At 40.0% G+C, this 16,951-nt stretch overlaps 1 protein-coding gene across 1 annotated transcript; it reads right to left on the minus strand.

The window, feature by feature from the left end:
• Positions 1-226: 226 nt before the first annotated feature.
• On the minus strand, positions 227-15,598 carry triqk (triple QxxK/R motif containing). Its single transcript, XM_030788951.1, has 4 exons — positions 15,562-15,598; positions 12,580-12,651; positions 6,359-6,444; positions 227-1,967 (listed from the first exon to the last, which is right to left on the minus strand). The coding sequence occupies exons 2-4, from the start codon at positions 12,638-12,640 to the stop codon at positions 1,860-1,862; spliced, it is 255 nt and encodes an 84-aa protein (XP_030644811.1). The 5' UTR covers positions 12,641-12,651; positions 15,562-15,598; the 3' UTR covers positions 227-1,859.
• Between the last annotated feature and the right edge of the window lie 1,353 nt (positions 15,599-16,951).

Raw genomic sequence — 16,951 nt, forward strand, 5'->3', positions numbered from 1 at the left:
AGATATATACAGAAATTCACAAGCACTCTAAAAGGTGGATTAAAAAAAATCAGCTGAAGCTCCTGGTGCATTATTAAAATGTGTATCATGCCATGAAAAATACAGTTTGTCATGAAAATATATTCTGAACCAGTGCGTTTAGAAATGGAGATGTGTCTCTCTGTGTTTAAATCCAGAAAAATGCATCACAGTTGGGAAGCAGCAGAAAAAAAATGTGTTTTGTTTAAAAATGATTTTATTTTGGTTAAGTCTTAAATCTTCCTTGTGTTGATGTTCTGAATTTCTATCGAATTTGCAAAAGTCTTAAATCTTCCTTTAGCAAATCCACAGAAATCAAAACATCTTGACTTCAGCAACAAAGATATTGCACAAAATGTTCTGTTCTTCGGTATCAATCATTCTGACACTGCATGGACATATTTTTTTAGTAACCAAAAAAAATCAACAATCTTGTAATATTGAGCTTTCCGAAAAGATAACAGTTTTCAGTTAAAGAAATGCACACACAAAGTGATTATCACATATAACATAAATCTGCTGGAATGAAATAAGTCATCACTTCTGCAAATGGTCCAAAATATTTCAGACAAAAAAAAATATCAGCGATTTTCATTGTGCTTTAGCCTTCCATTTCTCTCTCTCTCTCTCTCTCTGTCTCTCTCACTCACACATGCAAACACACAAACAAGGTGCATACAGGTGGTCAGAAATTAATGAAGGCCATGCTTTTTACCCTCTCCAAGCACTTCAAATGACATATAGAGCTAAGGGTAACAGCGTTCAGTTGATTAATAATCCTTCACATTTTTTCCACCCATAAATGGCTCTCCAGGGATTACACTCACACACACACACACACACACACTCACACGCTCACACACACATGCACATCCCACAGCCACACAATGACAGAGAGCACATGAAGGTCCTCATTGTAAAGTTAGGTGTCTTTCAGCACTGCTCTCCTGCCTTTCATCAAAAGAAACTGACAGTATTTGAGATGCTAATCGCTCTTGCCACAGCAGCAGAGAAAGAGCACTTCAGTATTCCAGACACACACTCAATCAGGAGCCGGCTTTCCGCCTCTAATCTCCCAGTGTTGTGATATTGTGATCCCTAGATCTGCAAGCATACGTTTGTGTATGGGAATGCAGCATGTGTGTCTGCCTGTGTGATATAGGTGCTTAAAAAAAAAACAGATTTATGTATTTCTCTTAGAGGAATCAGTATTTTTAGGGCCGACCCAAAAAAAAAAAAAAAATGAAGAGGAGCTAGAGCAAAGCATCGTGGTCAAAAAACAGACCACAACGACACACAACAAAACTGGATCCATCAAGCTTAATGCACAGCAGTGAATTCATTATTGCATTACAACATGTAGAAAGAGCTTTCAACCAAAAATGAATTCCCCCCCACAAACATAAGACTATACTGAAACATGAAAAGAAAAAAAAAAAAAAAGGCAAACAAATGACACCAGGCAGATAATCTCAAAGTGGCATGTCTTCTGACTGCAAATAATCTCAGTAAAAAGAAAAGAAAGCATACATGGTTTGTTTTACACCAACCGTTTGTGGTTAACATGGAAGCATATCTGATATTCGATGACCTCACATATATTGATCTATAGGCATTTAGTTTGAGTTTATCTGAATATGAAGATCAGACCAGATCAGATTTGTGATCCATCTTCTTTTAGGTTCAGCACTGGCTGTCCAGCAGTCATCCAAGGGCATTGTATGGATCAGGCATCAGAGAGTGGCATCACTGGGCACGCATAGAAAGTAAGGATACCCACTGTGCCATCTCTTCCACCATCACCTATGAGCAGTAGGACACGTTTCAGGGTGACCAGTCGCTTAGTCCACATCCACATCCAGGTCGATCTCTGTGCTGAGGTTGAGGTAGAAGAAGGCATAGATACCGAGCAAGAAGATCAGAACAGCCACAACGACCAGTACGACGTCCTGAAACCGCAGCAGAGAGATTCAAATGACAATTAAAATAACATTTAAAACATCTGGGATCATTACATTACAACTGCTAAAGAAAACTAACTCACTCTAAGATTTCAGTTTTTGAACTGTATAACAGTTCTATTTTCTCAGTAGTGAAAAAGCATAGCCGTGGTGAGTCTATCATAAATCTACTGCAGTTAGATTTCTGATGTTTTTTTTATAAAAAAAAAAAACAAAAACATGTTTTTGTGTTTTTGCAGTCCCAGGTTTCCAAATGCCATGCCTATCTTCTGATTGTCACTACAGTTTTGTGGGGTTTTTTTTTCGCCTATGTCATTTCATTTTTGAATTGTGAAAACATGTGATTTATTTTAAATATGACCAAATGACAACATGGATAGATGAGAGATCTGTCTGATGTTTAACAGAGCTATGAAACTCAACAGATGTGACATACATAGCTGAATCGCTCTCCATTATTCACTATTTCTGTGACACAAATAGAGTTCGACAGACACTCAAAAAACAAAAGCTAATCTTCCAGAAAAGTCTTTATTTTAATTAGAAGTTGTACTGAGCCTAATGACAAAGTCAAATTGATGATGGCTAGAGGAGTGCAATTCAGTCCTGAATTAGATTTTAACAGACATTCATTACCTTTTGTTCCAAATTACAATCCTCATCATCTTCTGTTTCATTAAGAGCACTCGTGTATTTAACAAAGCAATTGTTCGTCATCTAGATAACTCATTATCAAACTTTCTAATCAAAACTTAAGGGCTCTGGAAGACTTTTATCGCACATGAAATACACAATGAGAAAAAATTGCATGGATATATTTTACAATGGGGGCAGATTGCATGGGTATATTATGAAGTTGAAAATTCTGAAAGTTTTTAAGCCAGTTTGTGGTTCCTTTTATTGGCTTTTTTGAATGGCTTAGCCCTAGGCAAAATCTACAAGATGAATTACAAGTTCGATTTATTTGGATTAGTATTATTAAAATGGATACTCTATTTGGATCTAAGGTAAAACAGTAAAGTATAAAGGTAGACAACACATTCATCATTAATAAAAATGATATTCCAATTCCAGAGAACTTAGAGTGATCTCCATATCTCAACGTCTTCTGAAATGCAAGAACATCAAACGTCCGCTTAGTTTGACACAAAAAAAAGGGAAAAAAAATGCAGACAGTAAAAGAGAGAGTGGGAAGGGTTGGCGGGAGTGAGTAGGAGTTCAGACACACACACACACACACACACACACATCAAACACCCAGAGCACATAGATAAGCCTCCCAACAAACAGGGAGCTAATAATAATTCTGCCAGATAAATTGAAGGGGGACTATTAAAACCTGACACAATGGCCATGACTATCTGTGTACAAGCTGCTGCAGCAGTCATCAGTGTGTGTCCTCATTACAGTCATCAGTGTGTGTGTCCTCATTAACACACACTGCCCATTGCATTTATCTTGTTCCAGGCAGGCTGCAAACAGCTTAAGTCACCCTTAATTGGAAAACTTTTAAATTTCATGCACTTTAGTTTCTTATATTACCGGAGGCCCAAGTTGATTTACTTTTCTATTTAAGCAGTCTGCGAGAATACACAGTTGTTGTTGGCGACTCTTGCCACCTTTTAATGTCTGTTTCTTAAGTAATATTCAAATGATTTGCTCTTCATCGCAAACAGTAGTCAAAGAAACATTATCTTCAACACATGAACTAAACTGTTGACCTTTTCAATAGCATCAGGTTATATTTGATCCTGTGGTATTAAGATTCAGAATGATGGCCACTAATTCAATGGCAAAAAACACCACGACTTTGTGAGAAGTCTGTATCCAGAAGCACAAAAGGTATGAGTCACAGGCCAAAAACTGATGACCTGGGGAAACTCAGCGAGACAGCACAGCTCAAAAGTGAGCCTGTGTGACGGCTCTGCTTTGAGCTTAGGAAGCTGATTTAGCTCTTTTTTGTGTCTTACATTCTGATGGAAAACTCTTGGAAGGCCACCAAGAGCATCATGAGGCTCTTCAGCAGCAGCTGTGGCATGCTGGGAGTGAGTTACCAGTCATCTGGCACATGTCCACAGCCACATACACACACACACACCCACACAGATATGCACACACACACACACACACACATACACGCACGTACACACATACGCACGCATGCATGCACACACACACACACACACACACACGCACACACATGCACGCACGCACACACAACTTTCTCCTCATCTGTCCTTACTTTATTTCCCACGGTCTTAATGTTTCATTGCATTTTGACTCGCATATACAACACTTGCATTACATGTCCTAAATCTCAGTTCAACAGCCTGGCCTCTGTGGAAGCTAGCCAGGTACAGCACAGCAAGCCGGCTGCAGCGTCCAACAGAAACAATAGCAACGGGATTTTCCCGCTTGTTAAGTGGCTGTCTCGCTATCTCTTCATAGTCGATTGCCAGGCCCAGGTGTGTTGTATACTGTGATAGTTCTCCAGTTCATTTGTGTGAGTGAATGAGTGCACAAAAGAGTGAACTACCATACACAAACTGTCAACAGTCATAAAGCACTGAGGTGTGAATGAGCCTAATAAACACGTCTGAGATAAGAGTTCCAACACCAATGTGTTAGCTGCCCACACACTCGCTCTCTACACACACAGTGAGACTCTAGGTCTCATTGATAGATGATTATATGAGATGTTAAACAACCACTTTTTATATTCATCAGACAAGATGAATGTCATCAATCAACTGTGTTTAATGATCTCAACTTTCAAGGCATTCCACAACCCACTATTTATAGACTGGAGCTGACAGGTCAGCAGAATTGTTCATTTTATTTATATATATATATATATATATATATCAAAACACAGAGAAGGAGACAGTACATCTTTCATGGCTGGTAAACCGAGTCTTAGAATAACATGAGAAAATTATCGTACAGCGGGTATGCACATACATTTGTGGAATGAAAAGGCGAAAAATGAAACTGAAAAATTGCCTCATGGGTTCCTGTAAGTCAGCTCCAGTGGAGCCTGGTAGAGCAGTCTTTCTCCAGTGCGGCTGGTCCGTGCTGGTAAGACAGCCAGATTCACTTCCTTTTTGCCAGGCTATGCCATGCACCAAGTTGGGCATTTGGGAGTCGAGTGATGCCCACAGCAGGTGGCCAGACGCCCGCTCCCTCCCCATGCCGGCAGGCAATGTCCCAGCACACCAACTGGTCAGTGTGTGGAGAACAGCAGCTCACACCGGCTGCCAGCTAGCCCAGCCTGACTGCATTGGCCCCAGGACAACCTGGCTCTGGCCCTCTTCTAAGGAAAAGCCTCCACAGCTGGGACCACACCAACCAACCCAAGCAAACACAGAGGAGAGAGAGAGAGAGACAGACAGACATGCTCGCAAACACAGAACGTTCTAGAAATACCAGAGGAGTCAGATTGAGACTGAAGAATGGCTATAAGGGAGCCACCTGCCAAGAGAGCATAGCCAGAAAAACAGGCTGATGGAAAAACAAGGGATTTGCTTCATCTCCTCTGAAAAACAAAACTGATGACAGACCAGAAAGCAGGAGTCCAAGGACAAGAGCACCGGCCAACAGAAAATGCAACAGCAGAGTTAGAGAGTCTATGACTCAAGATACTGCCTAGTAAAAACAAACAATAGTCCATATCCTCCAAAAACTGGATAAAACGTTCACCAATACCTTGTGTCCATAGGCGTTAAACAAAAGTTTCAAAAAATAGGGAAGAAGAAATCACTATTGATGATAAAATATTTAAAGACAAATAATTCACACGTGGCAACAGGTTAAGCAAAAGAGTAATATTACAGACAACGACATTGGATTGTATCCCTTCAGACATACTAAAATTCAATGATTTTTTTCTCCTTTTTCAGAAATGTTCTACATTAAGAGAAATCTTTAAAAGCTGCCCCTTCCACCGGGACTTTTATGTATAATTCATGTAAAATATCAATATTTCAGGATTTAAGGGTAATTAATTGGATTAAGGAAATGCATAATCAGGTCTAAGTGTTCCAAAAAGGGCACATCAGGGTTGTTATCACAGCAGAAGTTTGACCTTCGTGTTTGGTCTCAACTTATCTGACTGCAGTGTCAATACAATCAAATGCAAACTTTCAAGGTACACTGCCTTCCAGGTCAGATCACAACATTCAGCTTCAGTGTTATGATATTTCTGAGATGTTGCATGCTTAATGAATTATGGATTGTTTTCAGTCACTGTTGTTTTAACCTCAGAGCATTCATTCTACTGTGACCTCAGAGAACAAAATAGCACAGAGAGAATCTTCTAGAAAAGGGAGGGGGGCGGGGGGGAGAGGAGGTTAATCAATAAGATGACACAGCGATCTCACCCGGATTCCAGGAGCACTCCTCTTGGCCTCTGCCTTCAGCCGTGTCTCTTTAAGAGCCTGTTTGGTTTTCTTATAGTCCTGTTTTCCTGGAAGACGATACATGAAAGATAGATTCATTTCCATTCAAGGCATTTCTTTGCGTCTTTGCATTGTTTTCAACCCTTTTAATACACGTAAGTAATCAGAGAAATAGCGTCACAGCTATACACGCATTAAAACTCAAATGAACAAGACACTAACATGAGGTGGTTTAACAGGGTGTTTGTGTGCCATGTGACATCTTGTCAGAAATTTTGCAAGTGTCACAAACTCTGCTGGTGGGATGTGACACCATTCTTTTGAGAGAAATTTTACCATTTGGTATTTTGCCTACAATGGTGGAAAATATTGTCTAAGCCTCCCTCATCTAGAATCTCAACTAGACTGAGATCTGTGGAGTGACATGACTGTAGTGTATGGATTACATCATTGTCATGGTCATCAAATCATTCGGTGACCATGCTTGGCCTGTGGATTAGGAGTACTGTCATTCTGATAGAAATCACTTCCATCGGGACAGAAGTCCTTCACCTGTGGATGAAGGTTTGAAACTGATAGGAATTTACCCTATACGATGTGGCAGGTAAAGTGGACATAATCCAAAAATGCACCCTCATAGAGTTGCACGAGCACCTGTATTCATGGTAAACATGCAACTGTTGGTCCCTGACTAGTGCATGCATGTGCCACACCTGCACGAGTCTGCTCGTTGAGAAAAGGGCTAGGGAAATTTGTCTTTCTATGCAACATTTACTTTCCTCAGTAATCCACTGCCCAAATGGCTCCACCTAAGTCTTGCATTTTACACACAATAAGGTGTTAATGCATCTCATCATTCTACCTTCTCTGTTAAGCGCTCAATGCACTGTTTTCAGGTCAAACTGCCCGCACCTGGACGATCCTAGACACATACTGCCGTTCTTCTTTTGTCGTGCATCTCAAATCGATGCATGGACATCATTGTCATAGATTAAAAGGTTGACTTCCTTGCCAACATCACTTTAGCCAACATTCCTCATAAAACAAGCTAAGTGGACACTACTTTAGCTCCTGCCAACAATCAGATCTTTTCCTCTAGCCATGCTATAAAAATAATGATTGATCGTGGCCTGCTCAAAATTTTTATACACGACTCTTATTATAATGGGATGTTAATTGCTTAATTAACTCTGAAACCACACCTGTGGGCTAGAACCTACTTTCAGTACACTTTGTGTCCCTCATTTATTCAAGTGTTTCTTTATTTCGGCAGTTATCTGTGCATGCTAAAAGGATTTTAAAAAAAACATTTAATGGAAATACAATAAAACAATGTACATTTGCTATTGTCTTCATCAATATTTGATTAGCTATCATTAGACTAATGCATTTTGTTAAATCGCACTCTCTTGGTCTAAGTAGGTTTGTCTGTGCTTATTTCCCTTAATTGGGCTCGATGTGAGGGAAGGGTTGCGGTTCTTCCTGCAAAGTTTTCCACATTTTTCACTTCACACTCCATTAATATCTTATCAACCCGCTCATATGATCTTTGAATCAGCACTTAACTCCCACATGGGTGTAACTGGTTATTTTAAACAAAACATAGAAACGCCAACATATATGCTCTTTTTCATTGTTTGGAGAGGTGCTCTGGTGATTGGCCTGAACGCTGGTTAGCAGTTAGTTTGTCTTGTTGCAGTGAACCCACAGGCCAGACTAGCCACCTGCCAGAGTGTGTACTTGTGAATGAGAGTGTGAGTAAGACTGAAACTGTGTCTGTGTGGTGTGTGTGTAGGGGTGGGTGTTCTCTGTCTAATTAGAAACAAACAGATGAAGAGAAATTTGGGGGGAAGGGGGGGGGGCATGCAGAAAGGCGACAGCTTGGCTGTTCAAAAAGGGGGTGTTCTTGGTGGCTACAGTGGAACCAGGGTCGGACTCAAGGTCTCCCCGAGAGCTGTCGACACAGAGGGGCCATTTCAAGTACAACTCCTGTCTCACTATGGCTCATTTCCATGAACAAAGGAAAGGGGCTGGTGGTGAGGGGGGGCTGGTGGTGATGGGTACAGGGATGGGGCGGGGGGGGTGGTGGAGCTCCTTATCCATCTCTAACAGGGTGCAGAAGGAGTAAACTGTTCCCAGACACAGATTCTTGACACTGACCCTTCCCGAGGGACAGGGAGGTCTCCTCTCGCCATAAGGTACACCTTCTGGGAGAGCAAACAGGGAGAGGGCATTATAGACAGCCAACATGCTCAGATCCTAACCCCGCACAGAATGTTAGCAGATGACACTTTGCTGAAAATGTTGGAATTATTATTAGATTTTATTTTGGCACACGCAGTACGCTGAACTAAAGTGTGGACAGTTGGAGCAGCACTAAAGTGCTTTCAGTTTGATCTTAAATAGTCAGTAGAGCAAGTGATTCAGAGCTTTGCTGAAAGGTAGGCTGTGGGTTAGCAGGTTAAGCGACAAAAATAATTAAAAAAAAAAAGGGGGGGGGGTGCATTGAATTTGTAGCTACATATGGAAACTGAAATGTTTCAACATGGATCAACAGTAAACTCATCCAAAAGACACACACAGCCATTCCTCTGCTCCCTCTCAATTTGTGCCACCATAACCTTACACTTACTATATCAAAACCACTGCAGTTCTGTTCCCTGCTACAAATGCTGGTCAAAATATTTGTGTTCTTTTACCAATTTACATCTTTGTAGCACTAGCATCTATTCAGAGATACATATTTGTCTTATGTCCACGAAAACGACTCTTTTGAAAATAGTCACTGAATTTGGAAACTGCATAAATCAGAGGGCATCCAATCACGGAGGGGGGGGGGGGGGGGGGGGGGGGGGGATGCAAGTAGTGTAAAATATTAAGTGTTAACACAACCATTAGGGCATACAGCAAAAATGTATTTTGTTCTCCACCAACAGGGAGAGATTAGGTGTATGTCTTATTTTTCTATAAACATCCTGTTGTGGTGTAAATACACACAACAAACAGACTCAACCATCTGTTCCAAATGAATAGTTAATTGTTAACAAATCAAAGTAATTACTCAGACTATGACAATAAATTGTTTATACAGAGAGAGATTTTGCAGCCTTGCTAGCACACTACAAGTCAGCTTCCATGGGCTGTTATTATGAATTTGCAATGGCTTCTCACAACCTTGGTCTTCCTCCTAACAGAGGTCAACTAGGCAGTTGAATGCCTAGTTGACCTCAGAATGCACTGAATCAAACTGAGTAATTTTGGATTTTGGATTGCACCACCGTTAATTAAGCACAGTTTGGTGCCAGTGCAACAGGGATCTACTGTAACAATCTACCTGCAGCACGTAAATTATTCTGAATGGCCTGCAAAATAAGTGTACCTCTATGGTCTTAGAAAATTCTCAAATGTAAATTCGCCATGCACTGTGTTAGAACTGAACAGAAGAAAGCAAAGTATCTCTATATGCAACTGACGGTGTCTTTCAATCCACCGAGAGCCGACTGCACTTTAGTCTCATCACCTGCAAATGCAAATGCACCCTCTTACATGCCCTTGGCCTTGCTCTATCCCTCCCCACTATCTAGCTGGTCACTAAATTGCATTTGATAAACAGAGGGGAAAACACATTTTCTCTGTTCTCAGGAGAAAGCAGTCTGTAATTATTCCTTTCATTTTGCAGAGAGAGAGCGAAAGAGAAAAAAAAAACCAGAAGTTTCTCTGTCCACTCAAAACACGCCAAAAAAAAAAAAAAGTAAGCGAATGAACACACAATTTGTGAGCAACACACCACCACGGGAAAACACTTACTGGAAATAAAAGCAGAAATAAGAAACCACTGCAAAAGGGCACAGGCAGAGACTCACACACAATGAAACTTAGATTGCTCAGTGGTTCTCTACCACACTGTCTGTTTTTACAAAACAGAGCTGAAATGCGGCTTGGGAATGGGTCCTTTGTGACAAGCCTATGGGAAGTGCTCTCCAGAATTAAAATAAAAAGGAGAACAATATGTGATTTGGGAGGACAGGCCAGTTCCTCAGTAGTAGCCAGCGGCTTTGGGTAGCACTGGTGACAGCCTGGTGACAGCTGAAGCCGGTAAAGTCAGTGTAAGTACAAGGAGCTGAGAGCAAACGGCAGATCACTGACATCTGCCATCAGCAGCCAGAGTCACTACAGGCTGACTTGCACCACATGAGAGTCATTTGTGCCCTGTCTCTCACATCACATCACACGCTTTCCATCAAAGCAGAAAAAAACATGGAAATATACACAAACTGGTACAGCTGGAGAACACACGTGTACAATTGCAAACACACACACACACACACACACAAACAAGCACCCAAAACACTTGCACACACAGACACATGCATATATAAAACACATATTAAATGTTAAAAAAAGAAAATAGAAAGTTTTGATGGTGAGCCTTCTCACGCGGATAATCGTTTCTAATCGTTTCGCAAAGCCCGAGTGAGCTGTAAAGCCATCATAACTCAAGCAGGATGACCACACAAACAACAGCAGACCCTCTGCCGGGTGACAGCTTACTGCAGTCAATTATGAAGCGTAATGATAGTATTTAAGGACAGTGTGTCAACAGAGAGCCTCTGAGGGCGCTTGACATCACAAAAGCTCAACAGTGGAAAAAAAAGAGCCTTGACAGGATATAAATTACCTTCCCATTACGATTTCAAATTACGATGTGTGTTCTTTCTTTCAAAGGAAAAAAAAAAAACGTTTTCTGCTATTTTGGTGGCCTTTTTTTTTTTTTTTTTTTTTTTGTTAAACAGCGATTCACTGAAATTGGCTGATAGGAGTTCCTTTCAAAGCAAACTGACATAGAGAGTGAGAAAGAAATGCAGAAAGAAAAAAAAAAGAAAGAAAAAAGAAAGGATGAGAGCGGAACTCAATTGCCCGTAACCTACTGTTACGTATTTGAATTGATGAGACACAAAATTGAGAAAACAAAATGGGATATGTCTGAGTGATTCAGAAGATACAGCAGGAGTTTAGCTTGTTATATGACGTGCTTAGCCGTGCAGCTATGGTACAATGAAAGGGGGTGCTATAAGATCACAAGCTAAATAGTCCTGTTCAAAGGGACGAACCAAACTCATGTTAACAGAGAACAAGAATTCAGAGAGAAGCTTTCTACAGCATACACAGACATCACACACAAAGTTGCAAACCCTAACAAAGAGGACTCTGTGCCTAATGAAAAAAAAATAGTGCCGAATAGTGTCACTGTGTCCTGAACAATACAACCTGATGGAATACACACTGCATATCACAAAGCTCATTCAGACTCTCTCGCTCTCGTTAAATGTGTTCACTACTGAAACTGCTTCAAGATTCTTCTCAGAATCCACAAGCCATGGAACTGTTAATGCAACCATGTTACTATGTGCTAAAAGGAACACTTTGCTGGGATAGTGTCAGTTGTACAACAACAATAATGAGAACAATATTTGTTGCCATGTGTTTGCGGCTCCGGTTCCCTGTGCTGCCACTGGCAACCACTCTGCTTTTCCTTCGTAATGAAACAAACCCCACTGGTCTACCATCCACCACAGCTGGCATGCTAACGGGGGAGAACAAATGATTGATAGGCAACATATTGTTTTGGTTAAGAGTTTGCGATGTTGAGGGGAGAAAAAAAAAACTGATTGTGCATGATTGAGGCTCTAGAGCTTGACAAAGAGTGTCTTTGTTAAATTATTTCTTCATCTACTTCAAACAAAATCCAGTGCCTAAGTTGGTAAAATACGGAATGATTGTTTTCAGTTGGCTCTTGGAAGCAAGTAATATGAGAGCCAAGGTGAGCCAAGCAACACAGCATCTGCTTCTTTTAAAGTTCACAAAACAGAAAATATACGCTCGCTCCAAAAACACTTGCTCCCAATCAATGAGACTGAGTGGTCAGTATGAGATGTTGTTTATTTTGAAGGGTTTTTTTTTTTTAAACACCAGACGCCCAATCTATATCCAGACTACCAGATCTGTATTTCTACAGAGTCTTGGCTAAAAAAAAAAAAAAAAAATTCCCTGATTAGTAGTACAATCACACATGTCGAGAGAAACGCTGTTTCTCTCTACTTCTTCTTCATCAAATACCAGATGAATATTTGATAAAGGTAAGATGCGTCTATGGTTTTCAAGTCCTAAGGAAAAGCGCAGTATGCCACAGAGGAAAAACTCACCGATCTGTTTACGGTACTGATCGACCGGTAACCTGGCAGCGCAGGCATCCTTCTTCCCCATCCTTCTTTCACCTGGAAGAGAAAAAAAAGAACAGAACATAAGACAACATAAAGAACATTGAGCCCTGAGTTTGTTTTTAAAACTCAAATTTCAAAAGGTATTGCAGTCCTCAAGTATACTTTTGTCTATGTATCTCATAATGATTGAGAAATTTTGAAGTGATATAGATTGATCATACATAGACCGATAATTATTTTCTGTAAAAGCCTCTGCAATGTGATGTCATGGAGGACAAATATAAGACAACTCTTCTGGAACAGAAAAGAATAGATTTCAAGGACATAATCCTTGTTGATGGAGAATTCTGATGCAACTACATGCAATTTATGCTCTTATTCTTGCTATGACTAACTACTTTTATGATCAAATTTTCTGTTGATACTAAATAAAACATTTAATGTTTCAACATTTCTGCTGGTCTACGTAAAACTGATTTAAGGACGCATAAGGACAAGTGGCATGGCAGCCAAATTACCACATAAAAGAGAAGTGAGGCAAACATGTGTAGAAAATACAAGACGGGCATCCTGGAACACTAAAGTGGAATTTGATGTGAAATAAAACCCTATGGTAGCAAAGAACTTCACAGTATTCAATCAATCAAAGGTTGTTTGGATACATACTTACATACTTATCCAAAATAAATTCTAAAAAATGTGGCTTCCAGTGAGCAGAACAGCTAGACATTCAAATTCCACAAGTCAAAAATAGGCTTCCAATCATTCACTGGACTGAACTGAGGTGTGAGGGAAAATTAGTCTCCCTAATCCTTTGTGCTCAGATAGACTTACATTATACAAATGTACACCTCTCAGATTAAGATATATAAAATTATATATTCTTGGTATAAGGACACACACAGCAGTGAAACATGTTATTCCCTTTCTGTCCCTTTAACATCATCCTTGTTTAGCACATAAGGATATATCTGGCAGATTACCATAGCAACTCAGAGAAACACTCCTGTATTTTACACACGTATTGGTGCATGACTTCAGTAGAATTCTAAAAATCACAAATGAGTTATGCTCATAATGGAAAATTCCACGTTTACAGTCTATCTATATATTTCTTCTTTGTCTACTTTCTGCGGCAGTCGGTGGTTGTCATATTTAAGATTCTAGTCTTGCTCCACACAATACTATTTCCAGTCAATAAAGCTCCTTTGTTAAAGGTGGGGAAAAAGCAAGCATGAGCCAAAGGGCAAACCTGAGCATAAAAGTGTTCTGACCTATTCTCTCAGAGAGATATCAGACAGTGTACCTCCGCCCTAGCTTACTTTGACTCTTAAAGCAAAGCTCTCCGGAGGAGACGTCAGTGGTGAAGAGAAGTCAGTCGAACTGATTAGCATTGAGAAGAAAGTACATCCAAAGAGACAGCGAGGTGCATACAGGCAGGGAATCATAAATCTGCATTAATATGCTGAAGGGGTAAGGTGGATGTGCTCTGATATCAACCCAATGACAACCTATGTAAAGTCAGCGTAGGGCTCAAACACATTTTTCACTCTTGGTGTTTTATAGTCGTTCTTCAAGGTGATGATATGAGGAGAAGTAAGCATTACAGCAAAGAGGGGAAAGGCCCTGAATGACGAAACCAAAGACACTTGAGGAAGGGAACAATTAGAGTGTTTACACAACATGGTCACAGTCGGTCCCTAGGGCATGACCCTCAATGACCAACCACTTCCTCCTCTAAGGGACATTGTGACAGCTGCAGGAAGCAGAAAAATGGGATGCTAACCGGAAACCTGCCCATCTTCTGTCATTTCTGCTCTTGTTCACACACCTTCAGGCCTTGACACCTTTGATGTTTCAACCATAACCAGGAAACAGGATGGTCACGCACTGTGCGCTTTGGTTACATGGGGCCTCAAACTACAAAAACTGATAATCAGATAATCACTGACCACAGATCAGAGAAAAGCACAAAATGAATCACCTTTCAGAAATTCCAGGTATTCTCAGGGGATAAAATGAATGCAGAGTAACTGAAACCTTAAATTAGTATTCAGCTTAATCTGTGATGGTAGAACTCTCTCAGCAGCATACTGTTAGTAGGAAGAGATATCAGTGTTATGTAACCAAGAACTGGAATTGTGCATATGACCGTGTTAGTCCCTTCCATTACAATGGTTCAAAGATTTGGCTTTAAAGAAAGGGGGGGGGGGGGTATAAGTGGCGATAGAGAGATTTGTTTAAGCACATCTGGTATAGTCTGAGAAGTCCAGTTTCTTGGACAATTTGCTGCAGTTACAAGTATCTGTAACTAATACATGCGAGGAACAGAAAACGAAAGAGATTTGTGTCATTAGATCTCTGTTAACATCTCATATACTCAGTCAAAATCCGATCAGTACAAACTCTGTGTTCATTTTTAATCTCAGATCAGTAAAACACTGAATACGGTGTATGAACCTAGTGATAACAAACTTTCTACACTCCATCGAGTTGATACTCAAATGCGTAGAACGTCAGGCTAAATGATTGTTGGGGTAACTATATATTTAAAAATCTTAGAAATTCTATTTAGCAACGTTCAGATTACTCTAGAGAAGTGACAGCATATCGCAAAAGCTTTATAAGTGTCTTTTTGGACTTCGGTTCAGTCAATCCTGCCAACGCATCAACTCAAACGGTACACTTCCTGGATTTACACGTAACGTTTCAAGACTGACAACAATGCTGACCACTGAATGGACACGTAAAATGAATTAGACCAATAACAGTCTTCAAAGGAGGCGGGCCTTAAATCAAACACATATTCGACCAGATGTGGTTTACAGAATTTCATCGCGCAAACAACCGATGACCCTCTAGTTCTCCAAAGGGGAATATTATGGGCGTTATCTTCTTTTTGCACTTTACCACACAAATAATTACTCTGCAAATAAGCTTCTGTACGAGAACATATCATCTTACCAGACTGTATGAACTGGAGAATCTTTCCACGGGTTGCTGTTTCAGTAAACTGTCACAACTCATAGGTTGCTTCAGCCAATCGTTGAACACTCTCCGCCCATCTTCCTCTTAAGAGGTGTACGTGTAGAATTACCTTGTCCCAAATCCTGAGATGTGGAGTGGTCTTTGTGCATGTATATATGAATTTGTTTATTTATTGAAACTAAGCATACAGTTTGTCTCCTCCATAAATCAAACAGTGCACAGCTTGAGCTGAACAATAAATAGACAGAGTGAAGTCATCAAAAAGATCCAAATGAGATACAGAACAGACTGATTAATTGCAGCTTAGACCCACCTCAGGTGATTACGCAAAAAAAAAAAAAAAAATTAAAAAAAACGAGAGAGAGAGAGAGAGAAAGAGAGAGAGAGAGAGAGAGAGAGAGCACAAAAAAGAAGAGATTAAATCCTCTCCTCTCTTCTCTTCCCTTTGTTTCATCACTTAGTTATAATTTACATTTCTTTTGTTTACTGTGTTGAATTTTGTCTCTGTAATTGCATCCAGTCTTATTGCTGCCTGGGGCAACATGCGAATTATAGAGTGCCTTGCCACTGCTTGTAACTTATTGAGGTTTAAAATGATTTTCTGGTCTCCCATGGGCAGCTGATTTGTGAGCAGCACAGCAGTAACTAATAGATGTAATCTGCTTATAATGTGCCTGTATAATGCATTATTTACTCTGTGGAGGACATCGATATCGAGCCCTTTAACAATGCTTTTGATGTGAGGACATGTTCCCATTGACATTTGTGAAAGCTGTAATATATTTTGCCGTCTTTAGAATTGTTACATAGAGCACTAAATCTTACTCAGAGAATGTTCTCCATTTTGTGCAAAGGGTTAATGAATTCAACACAATTTACTGTACATAGCAGTTCACACAATCGCCTTGTACTTCAGTATCCCATACCGCTACTGACAAAATAACTCAGGAGCTTGTGTAAGCTTTATATTCCTTTGGTTAAATGTTAATTTTTCTCATCTTCAAACCCGCAACATACCTACAATGTGTCATCATGTTTCTGTTCAAGCCTCTGTCTAAATGTTCATATAAATCATAGTAGGTGCTGAGTGGAAAACTAAAATGCTTTCTTATCATTTGTTTTGCATAATTAATTTTCCCTTCATTTACATGCAGCACCCAAATGCATTGTCAAACTGATAAATACTGAGAGCTTTCGCCTCAGTACATTCACAAGATTGGATAATTATGATTTGCCAGTGGCTTTGAGCTTTAAAGCGGTATAGACCATACAGTTTACTACAGCAAGCTGATAAAATTTCATAATAGATGTGTATTTCCCAGAGGGCTGTAATCATAAAATTTAAAAAAAAAAATTGTACTCATCT

Source organism: Chanos chanos, chromosome 12, assembly GCF_902362185.1.
Source record: "Chanos chanos chromosome 12, fChaCha1.1, whole genome shotgun sequence".
NCBI lineage: Eukaryota > Metazoa > Chordata > Actinopteri > Gonorynchiformes > Chanidae > Chanos > Chanos chanos.

Excerpts from the sequence above, each read along its gene's own strand:
- triqk (XM_030788951.1), bottom strand. The coding sequence starts at position 12,640 with ATGGGGAAGAAGGATGCCTGCGCTGCCAGGTTACCGGTCGATCAGTAC. Across the intron at positions 6,445-12,579 it reads TCAGTACCGTAAACAGATCG|GAAAACAGGACTATAAGAAA; the intron begins GTGAGTTTTTCC and ends ATCGTCTTCCAG. Across the intron at positions 1,968-6,358 it reads GGAGTGCTCCTGGAATCCGG|GACGTCGTACTGGTCGTTGT; the intron begins GTGAGATCGCTG and ends CTGCGGTTTCAG.